The sequence below is a fragment of the Furipterus horrens genome, unplaced genomic scaffold (assembly GCF_987537825.1).
Source record: "Furipterus horrens unplaced genomic scaffold, mFurHor1.1.pri manual_scaffold_11, whole genome shotgun sequence".
NCBI lineage: Eukaryota > Metazoa > Chordata > Mammalia > Chiroptera > Furipteridae > Furipterus > Furipterus horrens.
The window spans coordinates 19,029,544-19,048,596 of NW_028327181.1; the positions used below are offsets into that span (position 1 = coordinate 19,029,544).

Here is a 19,053-nt window from a genome sequence, read left to right on the forward strand (position 1 = left end):
CCTCAATTATTTAAACATGACTACAAAATTAATCAAATTCTTCTAAGCATTTAATTAAAAAATAGGTCTAATATTTCAGAGTCTCAATTTTTAAACACCTTATAAATCAGCACACAGACCAATACAATGATACTAAAACCTATCTGTGTCCTCATAGTAACAGTGGTCAAACAGTGCCTATACTATGCATTTAACATTTTTCCTCTGCTGCCTCTATTTTAATATCTCTTCTTATTTTTATTACTATTCTTACCTTAGGTTTCCCTCACAAGGGTTTTGGTAACTGTAATATTTTTACACCATCTGAGAGTTTCAATTATTTTTCTGTCTGGTCCTTAGTTGGGACTGGTTACACCTCAGATCTTCTGTGCACTCAGAATCTGAGGGCATCTGCATCACGAGACTTGTGAGTCTTTGTTTCATAAAGATTTTCATATTCCTAAAATTTCCCAGAAATGATGTAGCCCTACAATCAGATGTGGCCCACAGGTCTTGGCCTGCTGCCCTGACATTTTGGCTGGTCTGATGGTGTCACTGGAAATACTCGTGATCTTAAATGGGGTCTCCTCATAACCAGCTGGGCTACCGAAGAGCCCCTCATGGTGAGGAATAGAGGCTGTGCCCCACACCAAGCTCTCCACTGGCTAATGGAGCATTTCTAACTGGCTACTTGGTGGGATGCCTTTGCCCATTACCTGCCCTTTCTACCTGGTTCCTCTGAGACAGGTGTGGCCCTCTTTCCTGGACTGTGTGGCTCTTTCCTGAACACAAGAGAAACAACTACATGCCTCTACTTTACAAATACTTAATGAAAGAAAAAAATATTTCATACACACACACACACACACATACACCCTAGTATATGTGGCCTTCTTTTAAGCAAAACAATAAGAAGATGTATTCATGTTCAAAGCTTCAAACATTAAAAGGCATGACTGCTTCCTGGCAACAACATGCTCCAGGTCCAAGGAGCCCAGGGTCCTCGTAGTAGAGGTTAGTATTAGGGGCTGAAATCTGGGGGCTGGAGCACACCTGAGCACTGACGTTGGGCAAGAGTGATTTTCCTTCTGCTCTTAGGCCTCTTACAGCAGTGACAGAACCACAGAAATATGTATTTTTTAATGTTATATGTTTTATACTGATCTTTCCAATGTAGTATGTCATAAAACTCTTCTCTCTACACAGACAAAGAATAGGGAGTAGTATTCCTTTTCATATCATCAAAGCTCAGTTCATAACGAGACTACCATAATAATAAACTTACCAGACTTGTCTTTCTGAATAGCTTTATCCTCAAAGTAGCAGAACATGACCTGGAAGCGGTCAGGATCTGTTGAGCGCAAAACCCTAACAAGGAGAACAGCTTTGAGTAAATTTTGAAAAATCCAAGCCGTCCCTATCACAGACTTGACACTGCCCAGAAATGATGAGGCTGTGATGAGCAGGTGCCCTACACCATTTAGAGGGACAGATACTGACGTGTACTTTCTGAAGGGTGATGTCCACCATCTATCATAACATTCCGACACTGTTCCAACCAGTAACCCACCACTAGTGATATAAGGATTACGTGCCTAAGAATTCGCCTAACAGCACTGGCTGAATGTCCATCAATAGGAGACTTGTCAGACAAACCGAAGTACATTATGCATCCACCAAAATGAGAGGGAGCTTTATATGTGCTGCTACAGCAAAACATTCAAGGTGAAAAGACCAAGGTGCCAGGGAAACAGGTTTCCTAAGGCCTCCGTGTACCTGGTGTACATGTAGGACATATGTGCTTGCATGTGCACAGGAGACTTTTATAAGGGAAGCTAAGAGACTCTCATCAGTGGGCATCTCTGGATTCAGGGCGAGGAAAGTAAGGCTTGTGTTTTTCATCTTTATTATCTTCTGTATTATCCCAGTGTTTTTCTTTTCTTTTTTACTTTATGCACCTCTGCCAGCCAAGTCAATAGCCTGGCCAGAGAGCCTGAGGTCACCATTCATGGGCATACTTGTGGTGAAGTAGGAGACAGCCCTGATGGGAGGCATATGAGGCTGTGGGGTCTCTTGTAGCAGCATGTGATAGGATTAAAACCAGGTTTTTGCTCTCTTTTAGTATGACTTGTTTTGTTTTTCTTTGAAAATGTATTCTTCATTAAAAATAAAAGACTAGAAGGAACTATGTTAACATGCTTTAGGGGATGGTGGTGAGATCAGGGGTTTTTTCCCTCTACTTATTTACAAGTTTCTATGTAATGTTCTCAAATCATTTTTGTAACTGGAAAAAAGAACTACAATGAAAAAAGAAAAGAAAGTCAAAACTCCCTTAGCTCTGTGGTCCTCTGGGATGAATGAGTCACTAGTTTCCAAATTCTGCTCTGCTGTGGGGTCCTTTGGGCTGCCAGAGGCAGGGAGGAGGGGACTCAGCGGGAGGGTGGGGGCTCATTCCCACTTAACCCCAAATGGTTTCAATCTATTTTACATGTTGAGCTTCCAAGTATGATTTCTTTTACCAGAAGGTTTTGTGGCACCAAATAAAGGTTAAAATAGTGGTGTTTTCCAAATACCTCTCCTCTTAAGAATTAATACTTTCTTTTCCAAACCATATGAAAAAGACATTCTGTAATATTCTAAAATATCCTATCCTGTGACTTAAACAAACAGGGTAAGTGCAATCTAATCTTTTTTTGGTGACAGGGATGAATGATTCTGTGGTTCATGTCTTTGCTGCAGCCTTAGCACTGGCAGCTATAGGCAGCTGAATTCTGAGCATCCTGGCTGCTTCTCCCAGACTTCATTTATGAGAGGCAGCAAGACCCAGTCCTTAAGAGATTACATATGTTTTAATCTCAATTAGGAATTATTACCTTGGGCAATTTACTTCACTGCTCAGTCTCAGTTTCCTCGTCTGCAAAATGGGTAAGAGTGTCTACCTCAGGCTTGTGGAAGAGCGTGTCACCACACTCAAGCACTCAGTCTATGCTAATACTGATATTGTTATGATGACAGTTAGAGATAATACAATTATTATAGCGGTTAGGTCCACTGTGGTTATAGATGTATCCTGAGGGTCAGGCCACAGGTGGAATTATTAAAGAGCAGGCACCTTCCCACTTTCTGTTTGTACTCCACCGTGGTCCTGGAAGCCAGCTCAGTGTGTGTCTCAGTGAGGGCAGGTTTCTAACAGGGCTCTTGCCCAGTCAACTGGACTGAGTTTGCAGCATCTATTGCGACTGCTTGGAAGCACATTCCCTATGAGGGGAGGATAATACCAGTTTAGACACCTGGGGTATCATTAGATGTAGTGTTTGGTGCTCAGGAAAGAGGAGCACACAAGAAAAGCAGAAGATGTGTTTTGTTTGTTCTTAAGAAAGCTTGTGTATCTTGGGAGGGATTGAAAAGTCCCATGCAAGTTTCATGCCTAGCAGGTACAAAAACGTAAATCAGCTGAAATGTGGATGTGCCGGGTGGATGTGCAGGAGGTGAAGGCTTATTTACCTCATATATTCTAGTCGGTAAACAGACAGGAGGTAGGTGGACATGGCGAAGTCCAGCTTGTTGATGAGAGCGGACACTTCGGGGGCAGGATCCAACAGGTTGATGATGGTGCTGCGGAGTTCGCTCAGTTCAGCCTAGAGGGAAATGAACACCTGAGGGCTCAGGTGGGCTCTGGAGGGGACAATAGTCCTCCCCTAGGAGACACACCACCAGTAGCTAATTCTAGCTAATTCGTGTAAACAAGTGAAAGGATCTGCTCTCACTGTTCAAGAAAGCTTAGCAAAAACCCTGTGCTGCATCATCTGTCTTTGGTGAGGTGAGAATTCTTACGGGGGTGACTGTGTCGTTTTTCATGGCCGAGTTATACTGGAGGACAGACCGCAGTGGCTCTTTGCTGGGAAAGGTGAGCAGCGGGGACTTGGTGGCTATTTCACAGACCCCCTCATACCATTCTTCTGGCCAGAGTCCTGGAAGAGAGCACACAAGTGAGGCAACAGCCCTGGTCGTGAAGCACTGCAGTGGGGCTGATGCTGGCGATTCCTAGAGTAATGGGTCCTTTGTTTAAGCCAACTGTCTCACAAATGGGGCAGAGAAACAAATCTGTTTCCTAATTTGGGTAAGCTTTTCCTAAGATATGTGATTCTCAGAACCCTAAATCACATCTGGGAAGTGTAACATTTGCAAATACTTGTAGGAAGCAGCAGCTGCACATTCATAACTAGGCCGAGTCCTACCTCACCGCTGTTTGCACTTGGCACTCTGTCTTCCCTGGAAGAGCAGACATGCCCCTACCTGACCCCTCCACGGCGAATCCCATCAGTACAGAATAGAGCCAGAAGTCCCGGAAGAGCTTCTGCAACCGTGGCTTAGCTTCCTTGATGGGTGGTAACCGTCGGGTGAGCTGATGTGCCAAGGAGAGAGGGAGAAAAGGGGGTTATTTGCTCACAAAACCCTAAAACCTAAGGATGTGAAATCAACCACAGACTCATTCTCTAAGAGCATTCTCTGGGAAGCTGTCAGTTAGAGTGAACAGGAAAAGGCACCAGGAGCAGTGACCCACACTTCTTGGTAAGTTTCCTGGTACATGTTCATTCATTCAGCAAACAGTTATTAGTAGCTAATTCGCTGGGAGGTGAAAAGCCTCATTCCTATCCTTAAAGGTCTTTCTGAGTAATTTGGAGGCAGGTAAGCAAGCACAGTGTGGTGGAGTTCCCAGAGAAGGTGTCACGAGTCTCAGTGTTAGCATGCGTGTAAGCCTTAGCCAAGCAGAGAAAAGAGAGCAGCCTGTCCAGCATCAGGCCCAAAGCCTGGGAATGTGGAGAGCATGGAGTGCTTCAGGGAAGGCAACAATGAACTGGGACTAGGGCTCAAGTGGACAGATGTGATAGGAGAGACAGATTGTGAGAAACCTTGTGGGTTGAGAAGCAGCTTTCACATCTTTTCCAGTAGCCCAACTTTTCAAAAAGTAATCTTGGGCATAATCCCAATATGTACAATAGGTATAGGCAGAGCTGCATGGATGTAGGAGTGAGGGGCTAAAGGTCCTGCACCACCACTCGACAGTGTCCTGACCAGTGGGAAGCATGGAGTGGCTCCTCAAGTATATGAAGTGGCTATATTTGTGCACAATGCCTGCTGTACAAGTCTATCCTCACAGGACCCCAGCAGACACTGAGGCCCCATAATCAATCTGCAGTGAGGGGAAACTCTGTGTCCATACTTATTTATGAACTCAAGTACAGGTCAGATGCTGGGCCAGCGACAAAGAAGTGGGACAGATGATAATCCCTATTGCGGAGCTGGAAGCGGGAGGGAACAGCGAGATGGGCACCTTCACACAGGCTCATAGGATTATAAATTGGTACAACATTTCCTGTTAAGTTATTTGGTAATAATACACATCAAAATTCTAAATATCCCCATTTTATCTAAAATCTCATTTCTAGGCATCTATCAAAAAAATCTAACATAACTATTTGTGAAGATGGATGTTAACTTACTGTGATAATCATTTTGCAATATATACAAATACCAATCATTATGTTATACACCTGAAACTAATATGTTAATTATATCTCAATTTTTTTGAAAATCTGATTTAGGCTCTGGCTGGTGTGGCTCAGTGGACTGAGTGCCAGCCTGTGAACCAAAGGGTAACCAGTCAGGGCACATGCCTGGGTTATGGGCCAGGTCCCCAGTTGAGGGCACATGAGAGGCAACCACACATTGATGTTTCTCTCCCTCTCTTTCTCCCTCCCTTCCCCTCTCTCCAGAAATAAATAAAATCTTTATAAAAAATCTGATTTAGGCACAAAAATGTTGCAACTCTGTCATTATAGCAAAATAAAACAGAAAAAACACTAAATTCTACCTGAAAGGGGCATTTAAATAAATTACTATAAGAGTATAACAAGAACAGTTTGCTTAGGCATAAAAATATTGTAACTTTGTCATAATGGCAAAATAAACAAAAACATGAAATGTCTACCTGGAAGGGACATTTATATAAATTACTGTACGAGTATAATGAGAATGGTTTGTGCGATATCGAGGAGAGGAGAGTGGACTGAAATGCACATGCGTGAACAATGACAAGTTCACTGTACTAGTCAGTGGGGGTGGTAGACACTGTTGAGTGAGCATGTGCACTGTGTGGCTGTAACATTCAAAATGACTGAGCGAGGAAAGCAATGAATCTGCATCAAATTTGGTGTTAAGCTTGAACATTCCTCTGCAGAAACTATTCAGATGATTCAGAAGGCTGTAGCTTACAGGCAACTGGTGATCTTGGCAGCTTCATGACAACACGTCTGCTCATGCATCACGTCTTGTGCAGAGTTTTTTGGCGAAACATCAAATCATCCAGATGACTGAGTGTCCCTACAGCCCAGATTTGGTGCCCTGTGACTTCTGGCTTTTCCCCAAACTAAAATCACCTTTGAAAGGGAAGAGATTTCAGACCATTGATGAGATTCAGGAAAATACAATGGGGCTGCTGATGGCGATTGGGCGAACTGTGTGAGGTCCCAAGGTGCCTACTCTGAAGGGGACTGAAGCGTCACTGTCCTATGTACAATGTTTCTTGTACTGTTTTTTTAAAAGATTATATTTATTTTTTAGAGCAAGGGGAAGGGAGCAAGAAAGAGTGGGAGAGAAACATCTACTGGTTGCCTCTCGTATGCTCCCAACTGGGGACCTGGCCCACAACCCAGGCATGTGCCCTGACTGGGAATCAAACCAGTGACCTTTTGATTCGCAGGTCGGCGCCACACCAGCCAGGGCTTTTTCTTGTATCTTGATTCTTCTTCAATAAATGTCTCTATTTTTCATATTACATGGCTGAAAACCTTCTGGACAGATCTCATATAGCTAACTATGAGGTAAGCCTTGGACCTGGAAAGAAGACAGTGGAGTACGTGTGTGTGACAGAAGATACTGCTTTACGAGGGCCAAAAACCATGGACCTCTAATGGGGAACAGATCCAAAAGTGCCAAGTGTCATTAAGGGTTGAAATCCAGTTTTTCAAAAGTGGGTTACATGATCAGAAATCTAGATATGCAGGAAACATTATTGGCTACTATTTTAATAATAACAAAGTAATAAATACTCATAGGAAAAAAGTTCTAACAAAGAAGTACACAGACTGAAAATGAAAGCTTTCCACCTGCCTCCCATTTCCAATGTTAAAAGTTGGCTGTGTTTCCTTTCAGATCTTTTCTGTGAATACACTATGCTTTGTGAAAGTGATAATAACGAACACAGACTGAGCTCGAATATCGTTCTCCCTCTTCACTTTTCACTGAGCTCACGGAAGGATGGGGACACCTGTCTGCCTCACAGCCATGTCAGTCCTGGAGATGAGGGCGAAGTCAGACGTTGTGATCGTCCTAGAGGGATAATTCACAGTTGGAGGGCAGATGAGTGGCCTCTATTTTCATGGAAGCAGTACAGCTACTATCCCTGAAGTAACTCAGTCCCTGAGCTCTGAAGAGCATCTCTATAACATGGTGGCTTCAGCGAGACTGATCCCCTCGGTTCGTTGTCACAGTGACGGTCACTCATTCAAAACATCAGCTACACCAGAACTGGAGCCGAGGAATCACTGGTCACTCAGCTGTAATCAAAGATAGTTGAGGGGTTTGTGCTGACAAAGCTAGTTGAGTGGTGTTTGATTTGGGACATATTTACTTTGGAAGATACACAACAACAGCCCAGCACCAAAGTTCACTTTGAAACTGTGCTGATGACCTTGGCTGATTTCATCTCTGCAACACCACTTCTCAGAAGCACAGAGGTAAGTTTGGTTTCTAACATTTCTGCCGCTTATAAATTCTTATTTGAGGTTAGAGATGGACAACTTGTACACTTCTCTATCAAACTACAAATTCAAAGCTTTCTATACTACCTTAGAAATGGAAAAATGATTTTATTTTTTAACCTGCCTACTATAAAATTTTGTCAGTTATATTATTGGGACAATTGACGAAATTAAGAACAGGAATTAGACCAGAAGATTGTACCTATGTTAAATTATTTGAGTTGGATAACTGTACTGTGATGATGTATAAAAATATCCTTGTTCTTAGGCATTTTTCCCTGAAAGATTAGAACTAAAAGTTAGAGGGACGTAATATAAGTAACGTACTCTCAAATGGTTCAGACAAAACAAGGTGTATGTGTGTGCCTGTGTGTACACACACGTGTGTATGCAGAGAGAGGAAAAGAGAATGATGAAACCACTGTTCCGAACTATACAATCTGGGAAAAGGGTACACAGGGGTTGTTCTAAGTGCTGTTCTTCGGACTTTTCTGAAAGTCTGAAGTCATTTCAAAAGTAAAGGTTTTAAAAATGGCATGCAGTTACCTCTCTCCCACTGTTTCTGCCCGTTTGGGCCTAGAGATAATGACCAGGAGTGTCCTGATGCACAACAGAGCACAACAGTGCACCGGGCACAACAGTGTAACCAAAAGGCTCAACCCCACTTCATGTAATCGCCTTATGAAAAAGATTCCCAGAAAACTTTAGAATGATTTACCTTTAAAAAATAATGCTTCCCTTTAAAGATAGTAATCTGGATTTAAACACAACCTAGTGAGTTTTAAAGTGTCTTATATAATTTTTGTTATACTAAAAGGCAAGAAAAAACAATAGGAAGATCTGCCTTTTAGATCTTTAGTTTCAATTCATGGGAAATATCAGATATATTTTCTCCTTCCTCTGATAAGGGAATAATGAAAACTATTTTTAGTTTTTCATCATATAATACAGGACAGGGTATAAGAAGCTTCAAATACACTATCTGAACACAGTATAAAAACACCTCTGCCCCCCCCCATGTGGTCTCACATTCCTTTTCCCAAACTCTTATTTATTCAAGTTGGGTTTATATTTTTAACCTATTTTTATCTGAGAAGGATATTCTTCAGTGCAGCTTAGTAAGGAGACGCCCAACAAGTCACTTATTTTCTTTCTCTCTAACTTTGAAAAGTGTATTACCATCAATACCTATGCCCAATTCTATCTGGGAATTGGGCCCAGTTCTGCTCGCAGCGACACGCATTAGAAACTGTTTTATGGGGAGGCTACATGTGTGGCACTGCAGCCTCAGCCAGACTTCAGGGTGGGAGGTGCATGAAAAAAAACAGACATTTTCAAAGCCAGAAACTATACGGCTTTCCCTCACCAAAACACACAATTCAAAAGCCTCTCAGTTGTGCAGAGAACAACAGTTGAACTGGTAATTTTAACAGTACTGCAGGGGAAGTCCTAAGGAGGGTGACCAAGGGCAGGGACACCAGTCCTGGTGCTCTAGGGTGCTCAATGAGGGGTGTGTGTGGGGGGAGGGGCGCGAGGGTTTCAACCAACTTGGTTGCAATCTAGCCACCGCTATAGGCTCAGTATCCTGATATGTAAAATGCTGCTAGGACTAAGTGAAGTTACACAAAGTTCACAAAGTTCCTTGTACAGTGCCTGGCATCCAGCAGAGGCTACACCAAGAGTCATTGCCATTGTCAACATCAATACACTGAGAGCATTTCAAGTGGGGTATCTGTACAGTAAGCCCCATCTCCAGGCTGATAAGTCCAAATATTTACTTAATAGGAGCAGTAATTCTTATCTGGCCTCGACTGGAAGCAGGTATCTCAAATATCTAACAGGAGATGGAAACACACACACCAAACTTATAAGTCACAGCTCCTCTTTCTGGGGTAATCAGAAGTAGAAGTTGAGATCATGTAGGATTGTACAGCATTACAAAGTGTCACTCTCCTGGGAAAATACAGAAGCATCAAATAATAGCTCATTTATCCAGGATGCAACTAATAACCTGGAGGTGAGCAAGAGAAAAGACAAAGATGTTTGGCAGGCAAAACTGATTTAACAAGCCGAGTCAAATCCTTCCTTGGAACAGGCAGAGGATGACAGCCTTACCATGGGGTTTGTATTAAAACTGACTCTCTTAGCATAATACTCTCTAGTAATAGAACAACAATAAAAAGAAGGAAAAAAAACAAACAAAAAAACGGACTCTCCCGGTACCCCTTGTCCCACTGCAGGAGGCAGAGCTGCACCCCAGACCCACATCACACCTCCCGCCTGCTTTGGTTGGTGTCCTGATGATGGCCTCTGCCTTAGCGCACGTCTGCCCCTACCCCAGCTGCCAGTGAGCCCTGGGGCTCGAGCTAGTGACCTTTATGCCTCCAGTGCCTCATGTTATGTGAAGACAGGAGATAAAGTTTAGAGAATGAATGAAAAAGAAACTCCCCCAGGGCCTCTAAGCCCCCAGGATTCTAGACCGTTTTAGTTCTGCAAACCTTGAAAAAAGGAGGGGTTCTCATCTAGGGGACCACAGATCCTTCGGGGAGGTTTATAAAGCCCACGACACAATGTTAGTATCTGTTTATCTTTGCCAGATCCTCTTAAAAGTCCATAATCCTCAAATGGTTAAGGACTGGCGATCCCAGGGGGTCTTCTGGGTCAAAGCCACAGGGACTGGTTACCTGAGCACCGCGGAGGTGGGGTGAGGTCTGCTAGGCTGCCTCTCACGTGTCATGTTTTCCTTCTCAGCTTTAGCTCTGCCAAAATGAAATGCCCGTTCCAACCCTTCCTTGTTTCTCTCATAATAACATCTGTGTGTGGGCACAATGGCCTGGTGGATCAGCCTGAGAAGGAAGGGGAAGGTTCTCAGTCTGTGGATCCCCAATGGGGGAAGTTAAAAAGCAAAAACCTGAGCATGCCCCTTCTCCCTGATGACTTCCACAAGGAAAACACGGTCACCAATGACTGGATCACAGAGGGGGAGGAGGACGAGGATTATCTCGATCTGGAGAAGCTGTTCAGTGAAGATGACGACTACATTGACATCATCGACGTGGTTTTGCCGACAGATTCAGAGGCCAGTGCTGGGAACATCCTCCAGCTCTTCCATGGCAAGAGCCGGATCCAGCGTCTTAACATCCTCAATGCCAAGTTCGCTTTTAACCTTTACCGAGCACTGAGGGAACAGGCTAGTACTTCCGACAACATCTTCATAGCCCCTGTGGGCATTTCCACTGCCATGGGTATGATTTCCCTGGGCCTAAAAGGGGAGACTCACGAACAAGTGCACTCAATTTTGCATTTTAAAGACTTTGTCAATGCCAGCAGCAAGTATGAGATCATGACTATTCATAATCTCTTCCGTAAACTGACTCATCGCCTCTTCAGGAGGAATTTTGGGTACACACTGCGGTCAGTCAATGACCTTTACATCCAGAAGCAATTTCCAATCCTGAATGACTTCAAAACTAAAGTAAAAGAATATTACTTTGCTGAGGCCCAAGCAGCTGATTTCTCAGACCCCGCCTTCATATCAAAAACCAACAGCCACATTCTGAAGCTCACCAAGGGCCTCATTAAAGATGCTCTGGAGAATATAGACCCAGCCACTCAGATGATGATTTTAAACTGCATCTACTTTAAAGGTAATAGTTTTATGTTTCTCAAGGCAAAGTCACAATATACTCTTTTAGTACCCATGTAGTTGGACTGAATGCCGAGAACTGTATTCTAGCTCTGATTTATCCAGGAAACCAAGACACAAGGTCAGCTCACAGAGACAGGGAAGATGAGGTGATAGTGGGAGGTGACAGTGACTTGAGCCCTAACTTTGTGCTTTACACTCAATGAATCCTCACAACCTTGTGAGATTGTTACTGTTATTAGTGCCTGTATTTTATAGATGGAGCCACCAAGGGTACAGAGAAGTAAAATGATACTCCAAGTGCACAGCTAGGTTGCCCCAGGCAGGCCATCTCCAGCACTTTGTCCAAATAACACAGAAATCTTTTGAATATTTGGCCATCTTGGATTTTTTTCATTCCTTTGCCCAATTATCAGTAAGCAGGAATATGGATGTAAGGCTGAAAAGTGAAAACTGTTCAGCCTGAGTAACTGACAGTTAACATTTACAACTATTTTTGGGACACTTTTGCACTAATGGGCAGGTGTGGGGGCAAATAAACTATTATTTCTAGAGCAACTCTTCTAGGCCAGGCACCAAAACACTTTTTAAAGAGGCTACTCCTCCCTCACTATACACATACAAGACCCCTGGAGTCCTAGAAATAAATGCATACAGACTTGTAAAATCCAGACCTCTCTTTTAAAATGCCCTCAACTGGGACCCAAACAAGAAACCTATACTTCACTCTACCAGCCTAGAGAGCTGAAGGGCAGACACAGGAATGAGTCAGCATCACAACTGGTCCCTATGACACAAACCACTTTTCAGATAGTGGAGGAAACTTAAGTAGATGATGAACACGGACATATTCTTTCTATTACTGGCTAGCAGTACAAGTTTTAGAAGTGAACAAACTGCAGTTTAAGCCCTGGCTGCACCATCCCTTATTTGTGTGGCCTCAGGTAAGTCATTCAGTGTCTGTGACTTGGTCTCCTCACCCTTATCACGGAGATAATACCTACTGACATGGCAGCACTGCAAGAGATAGTGATGCCACCCTTTAGCCCAGTGCATGGCATGTAGCAAGACCCCAATGAACTTGGATGAGAAAAAAATGTAGATTGCAGTATTATGTATTATATATGTATATTGCTAGTGACATTTATTTTACTTACATAAGCAATTAAATTCTGTTTAGGAATGACCTTAGAACAGGCCAGTGGAAGCATCTGGACACCAAAGCCCTCAAGCCCTACCAGTCTGTGGGGCACCCCTGGGCCCCGAGAGCCTCTGCACTAGGCTGGCTGGTTGCTGAGGAGCAGGCCAGCACACGGTGGCAAGCCATCCCACCCGGAAAGGGGGTGGAGAAACAGCTAGGATGGCTAGTTTATAACCCCCTGAATTTAGTAACTAGTATCCCACCAAAGTGTAAAGGGGCAAACAATACGTGCTTCTTTATTCCCATCATACTAGAACAGTAACTTAATTTAGCGTGGGAATCAGAGGGATGAAATGCTAGTAACACCCAGTCTTTCATGGATGCTTATCAAAGGAGAGGAGTCTAAAAGAGTAATTTTAACCTCTAGCTCCCAAATTTGTTACTAATTTGATTTTAATTTCAAATGTTACACCCACTTGGTAAAGCACAACAAAACAGAGGTTGGGCCTCAACAGGAAGTCAAAGGGAAGAATCCCAGGAGACACAAGATAGCTCCATCAGAACTGGGAGAGCAGTGATTCTCAACTGGGGAACAATTCTGTTCCCGGGGCAAATGTCAGGAGACATTTGTGGCTGTCACAACCGGGGGCAGAAGGGGGAGCACTCCTAGCATCTAGGGACAGTTTCAGAAGTTAGGCCAGGGACACTGCTAAGCATCCTAGAGTGTACAGGGTGGCTACCCACACCACAGATAACTGCGTGTGTCCATAGCGCTGAGAAGCCGTGGGCAGCGGCTGGCTCAGGGTGGAGGAAACCTAGCTACAAACCAGAAGCAGGTAGTGTTTAAACCTCCTCCAAAGGAACCTCCTGCTTGTCTCATCCAGCTGATCTACCCACCATCTGGAAACCTTGAACAAGTTGCTCCATTACGTGCCTGTTGCCTCATTTGTAAAATGGGGCTAATAATAAAAAGCACCCATCTCCATATGGTTGCTGAAGGAGAAAAGGAGGTAATACAGGAAAGCTGCTTAGAAGAATTCCTGACATGTCACCAGTTCTCAGCTGTCAGGCAACTGTCATTACTAGTTACTAGCATCTTGGAGCTAAATTAGTCTTGTATGTCTTCCTGGATACACAGCACTGCACCCAAATTTAAAGTGAAGATCTTGATGGCAGTGCTGCATCACCAATGCGTATTGCTAGTTCTTATAGAACTGCAGAGTGTCAGGGACAAAAGCCATCAAAGCAGATGTGCGCTGAGCTCAACGCGACACATTTTATAGATGAACAGGTAGCTCAGGCAAGTTAGGTGTCTTGTTAGGGTTGAACAGTTAAGTTATTGTCAGAATCTACTCCAGTCTACTTATCCTCTCCACCATTATCATGCCTCCTACAAGTATGTTAGTGTTCTGACTTTAGAATCCTCTAGAACAGTGGTTCTCAAAGTGTGTTGTGCAAACCAGGAGCATAACCATCACCTGGGAACTGGTTAGAAATGTCAGTTCTTGGCCCAAACCAGACTTTTGGGATCAGAAACTCTGGGGGTGGGACCTAGAATCCAAATAAGCCCAACAGGGGCTTCTGATGCATGAACACTGCTCTAAAAGAACATTTTCGTAAAAGCCCCCTTCCTGTTGACTTTACAGGATCCTGGGTAAATAAATTCCCAATGGAAATGACCCACAACCACAATTTCCGGTTGAATGAGCGAGAACTGGTCAAGGTTTCCATGATGCAGACCAAGGGGAACTTCCTGGCAGCAAATGACCAGGAGCTGGACTGTGATGTCCTGCAGCTGGAGTACGTGGGGGGCATCAGCATGCTAATTGTGGTCCCACATAAGCTGTCTGGAATGAAGACCCTTGAGACTCAGCTGACGCCCCAGGTGGTGGAGAGATGGCAGAAGAGCATGACAAACAGGTACTTCAGGTTGAGTGTTTGTTCTTGTGATTTCCTGATGGAGCCCAGGAATACTGAAACTTTGGTCGTTTTAAGAAAAAGTATGAACACCCAGGAACTGCCACACTGGGTCACTCTGTTAATCCTTGCTTGGTGAGAGGCAATCAGAGCATCTGTGAGAAACCTGCTCTCCATAATGACAGAAGTTAGTGACAGGTGACTTAGAGCCAGCTTGGAAACAATGTTGGCTCTGCCATGTACTTGCTTTATGGCTTTGAGCCCTGGCTTTGTCATCCAAAAAGTGACATGATCCCATAACGTTCCAGGATCACTGAGGGAAATACATAGAAAGGCCATGTCAAGCATCCTTCACAGTGCCTGGAACCTGGGAGGTGTCCAAACAAAGATGTCTCTCTCCCCTTCCCCTACCCCAGAAATCCTGAGGTCCTCTTAACTGATTAAGGACATGTCATTCATGATTTTCCTCTATTATTATTTATTACTCTACAGTTAAAACTATAGGTTTTAAACACTTACTAAGATTGTTATTGGATCATGGCAGAAAATGGAGAAGTTACTTTCTGTTTCACTGGATACTGGCTAGGCCCATATTAAGAAAGAAATGTAGTGTGGATCTCCTTTCAGGACAAGAATAAGCAGGCTCTTGGAGGAAGGTATTTGCCCAGGTAGCTGATTAGTTATCAAGCCCTGACAATTTTTCCTTTAAAAATGTCCCCTTCGTCCTTGTCTCCTTCCTAATAATCACACTGCCCATGACCTTCTACCTGAGCCTATAAAGGCCTAACCAGCCTGCCTATTTCCATTCCTCAGTTCACCTGGACACTGGCCACTAGAATAGCATTCCCATGACACCATCTCTACTTCCCTCTCCTCATAAACTCTCTATGGGTCCCCCCACACAGGACATAGCCCAGCTTCTTGGCCTGCTCTGCTCTTGCCACCCTCCCCTCCTGCCTGGTCCCCTCCTGCACCCCAGCTAGAACACAGCCTCACACTCCCTACAGGCCTTTGCTCAGGCAGTAAGACCCTAAGACGCCCTGCACCCCATCTCTCAAGCAGTGGGCAGCCTTCTAGGTCACAGGCACATCCCTTCTCCACATCACCTCCTGGATGGCTCCAGTAGTTAGATCTCTTCTAGTTGGTCAGACATTAACATACCATTGTTATGTGTTCACTGCTTCATGTGAGAGCCTTGGGCTGCCAAAAGGAAAGCAAGCTCTTGAGAAGAGCAATAGCATCCAACAGTTCCTTATCCCTGGGAGGGCTGGATTTGCTCCCAAAGGCACTATTGTTGCTGTTTATCCAGCTGAGGACGAAATGAGTTGAGGCAAGGAAAGGGAACGCTTCGCCCTGTCTGTATGTAAGAGGTTCTTCTTTAAAGCACACTGACCTTAATTAAACAAAGTAAGACATGGCTGAAATTAGGGACCCAAACAGAATTACTTTAGCTGCCTCCTCAAACCATAAGCCAGTAGCAGTTTTGCTGCTGACCTGGAAGACAGGACAAGAACCACACAGTATCGAGGAAATGCCTGCACAGCAGTAACCATGCCTCAGTTTTCAGTATGGAATTACAGTAAGATGTTCTTTCCAAAATCCTCAACTGACAGTGCCAGGATATAATGTGAACAAGTGCTATGTCAGTTCTGTGGTAAATGCACCGCTCCTGGGTGCAGGTACAGAAAAAATGTGATTCTTTTGTAACTTGTGGTTCTGAAAACTGGGCCCCCTTTTATTCTCTGACCAGAACTCGAGAGGTGCTCTTGCCCAAATTCAAGCTGGAGAAGAACTACAACCTGGTGGAAGCCTTGCGGTCCATGGGGGTCACAGCGCTGTTTGATCAAAACAGCAACATGACAGGAATCTCAGACGACAGGATCACCATCGACCTGGTAACCTCTCCCCTCTGCCCCATCCCCAGGGTCTGTCCCCAGCAAAGCCTCCTCCCGCCAAGCACTGACTTCACATGTTGGGGGAGCTGGGTCTGCTCTCTGTGAGTCTGCCAGACACCAAGTGGGCAGTGTGGTCTGTCTCAGGGAGCAGCCTGGGGCTCAGCCCCGCTCCTGAAGACACTAGAGAGAGGATGTGTGTGCTCCACTGTGTGAAATAGTTACTCCCAGCTGCATCATGACAGACCTGTTAAATACATACATACACTACCTGCAGACTGAACTTAACACACCAATGATAGGCACTCTGCAAAAAAGGGAGAACACTAGTTCAAATACTGTGCAGCTCCAGGCCCCATCCTTCTCCTGGCAGCACACCCCAGCGTGTAAGGACATGGCGCCTGCAGGCTCTGTCTTGTCTTGGCTCGCAGACTGCTCATACTGTGACCACAAGCAAGAGTGATTATGATGCTAAAGCTTAAATAAATACTTAAACAACATGGCCTCTAATGACAGGAGATTAGAAAGTGTTTCAAGGGTCACTCTGACCAGCTGTGGCTTTCAACCTGTTCCCTGAATGAGATGCAACTCCACCGTGTCTTCTATCCTTCTATGTGCCAACTGACAGAATCTGACAACTTTTCTTTCCCTTTTGAAACAGTTCAAGCACCAAGGTACCATCACAGTGAATGAGGAAGGCACCGAAGCTGCCGCTGTTACCACAGTGGGGTTCATGCCACTGACAACCCAAGTCCGTTTCACTGTCGACCGTCCCTTCCTGTTCCTCATCTACGAGCACCGTACCAGCTGCCTGCTCTTCATGGGGAGAGTTGCCAACCCCACCAAGTCTTAAAGGTGGAGGTCTGGCTGTCTCCAGTTTGGGGGGTGCTCTGTAATTCTGTTTTCATTCTAACATGAGAACAGAAATGTTTGGCATTATGACCTTTGTGGTTTATGCTACCATTCTGAAATTGAGGCCCACATGAGAGAAGAAATTTAGCAACAGCTGAGAAACTTGCTGGAATCAATTCTGCATAGTGAACAACGCTGTCAGTTCATAGAAGTTAATGTACCTGTAGTGTCAGCTGTTACCTGAAGGGTGTCAGCAACATACAGATTGGCTTACCTCCCTGGGCACTTCCTTCCCTACTGTCCCCATCCTTGCACATCTGGCCCTATTACCCAAAGCCTTTCTCAATCAGGGCTCCTCATCTAAACACAGAACACAGAAATGAGCGGCATGATTAATTTCTCACCTTTCTCAAGGATGGTACACAGCTGGCACCATTCCTCATGCCCAGGAGAGAAGCCGCCTTGTGATATTCAAGGGCTGTCCTGGGCATTAGGGCTCACTTCTAGCAAAGGCCCAACCTTCTGAACTGATGCTGTCATCTGTACTCCTGCTGTCACTTCACTGCTGCCCAGAGGACAGTATGTGCACGGGGCCTTGCCTCCTACCCTAGAGATAAATAAATATCACTTTTACTGTGTATCTGTTATAATTCTAATTTTTGAAGCTCAAATAATAAAGAAAGGCCAAATTCAAAATAGCTGACATCCTCAGAAATGACGGAGGTTCAGAAAAAGTCACCTGAGTTCCCCGGAGTGATTCACATGCAGGGCATGTTCTTGGGTGAGTACTGCTAAATCCTGTGGGCAGGGCTGCTGTGGATGGGGCTGCACGGGGAATTTCTAAAATGCCAGTCTTTTTACCTGGGGCACATTTTGGCTTTCATCCCTGGACGCTGGGAGACTCTCAGACATGCTCCTGTCCGGTTTGATAAAGCAAAGAACATTATGAAGACTACAGTTCTGGATTCTTCGCTACCTAGGTGAGGTAAGTGGAATCCAAAGAGGCTGCTCAGAATTCAAGAGCGCTGGGCATGATGGGCAATGCATGGGAGAGCATGACAAGTGTTGTGCATGCGGCTGTCCAACCGTGACCTCCGCAGACCCACGGGAGAGGCTTTCTCTGCAGAGGAGCAAGATCCGGTTCAGCAGGGCGCTGAAACCTGCTGAGATGCTGCTGCAGTGAGTGGTGGGGCCAGGGTTCAAGTGCAGGTTGGGCTGGCTCCAGGGTCATGTGTGGAGTCTTGTCACAGAGGGCCTCTGACCCAAGGAGATGAACATCAGTCAGGGGGACAGTGAAAGGGGAGCACCTGGTGCTCCTCAATGTAGAGGCACTGTGATGGGTGTGCCCTAGGTTATCGCACACCAATCCTGACAGGTTCAAACTGTTATCGCCTCCTTTTTGCAGTTGAAGAAACAACTAAAGCTCACAGAGGTAAAGCGATCTGCCCCAGGCCCTACTTTTCACTGTGAACCCTCTCTGCCTGCTCCCTTCCCAACTTCCTGCACCAGGATCTGCTTCTGCCTCTGTCTATCGACCAGTACAGGGTTGAGATCAAGTCTTTCCTTGTCACACCCTCCTGACCTCTAAGTGAAACCTGAGGTTGCTAATGACCCACTCCTTGAATGCCTTTTCCAGTTTGCTTCATCGCTGTTCTTTTCTGGTGCTTGTCCTACATATCTCGTTGTGCTGCTGGCTCATTTGCTCCTCCTTTTCCTAAATGCAGCTGCCTCAAAAAACTCTGTCTAGCCCTTTGTCATGTCTGTCTTTTATGTGACCTCTGCTGGCGCCAGCCCAGGCTCCTC

The 19,053-nt window shown here is 44.9% G+C and overlaps 2 protein-coding genes across 2 annotated transcripts in view; one reads left to right on the forward strand and one right to left on the reverse strand.

Moving 5' to 3' along the window:
- PI4KA (phosphatidylinositol 4-kinase alpha) overlaps nucleotides 1-19,053 on the reverse strand; it is a 99,927-nt gene that overhangs the window by 35,486 nt on the left and 45,388 nt on the right. The window contains exons 20-23 of the mRNA XM_090292108.1: nucleotides 4,276-4,384; nucleotides 3,814-3,950; nucleotides 3,484-3,617; nucleotides 1,265-1,347 (exon numbers count right to left, since the gene is read on the reverse strand). Coding sequence (XP_090148234.1) covers nucleotides 1,265-1,347; nucleotides 3,484-3,617; nucleotides 3,814-3,950; nucleotides 4,276-4,384 — 463 coding nt within the window. The remainder of the gene's footprint in view (nucleotides 1-1,264; nucleotides 1,348-3,483; nucleotides 3,618-3,813; nucleotides 3,951-4,275; nucleotides 4,385-19,053) is intronic.
- SERPIND1 (serpin family D member 1) lies at nucleotides 7,712-17,888 on the forward strand. Its single transcript, XM_090290964.1, has 5 exons — nucleotides 7,712-7,778; nucleotides 10,554-11,449; nucleotides 14,236-14,509; nucleotides 16,257-16,401; nucleotides 17,060-17,888. Exons 2-5 carry the CDS (start codon nucleotides 10,570-10,572, stop codon nucleotides 17,249-17,251), a joined length of 1,491 nt encoding a protein of 496 aa, XP_090147090.1. The 5' UTR covers nucleotides 7,712-7,778; nucleotides 10,554-10,569; the 3' UTR covers nucleotides 17,252-17,888.

Bases quoted from the DNA above. Each gene is read 5' to 3' on its own strand.
- SERPIND1 (XM_090290964.1), top strand. From the start codon at position 10,570: ATGAAATGCCCGTTCCAACCCTTCCTTGTTTCTCTCATAATAACATCT. The intron at 11,450-14,235 runs GTAATAGTTTTA...TTGACTTTACAG, and splicing joins AAACTGCATCTACTTTAAAG to GATCCTGGGTAAATAAATTC. The intron at 16,402-17,059 runs GTAACCTCTCCC...CTTTTGAAACAG, and splicing joins ACAGGATCACCATCGACCTG to TTCAAGCACCAAGGTACCAT.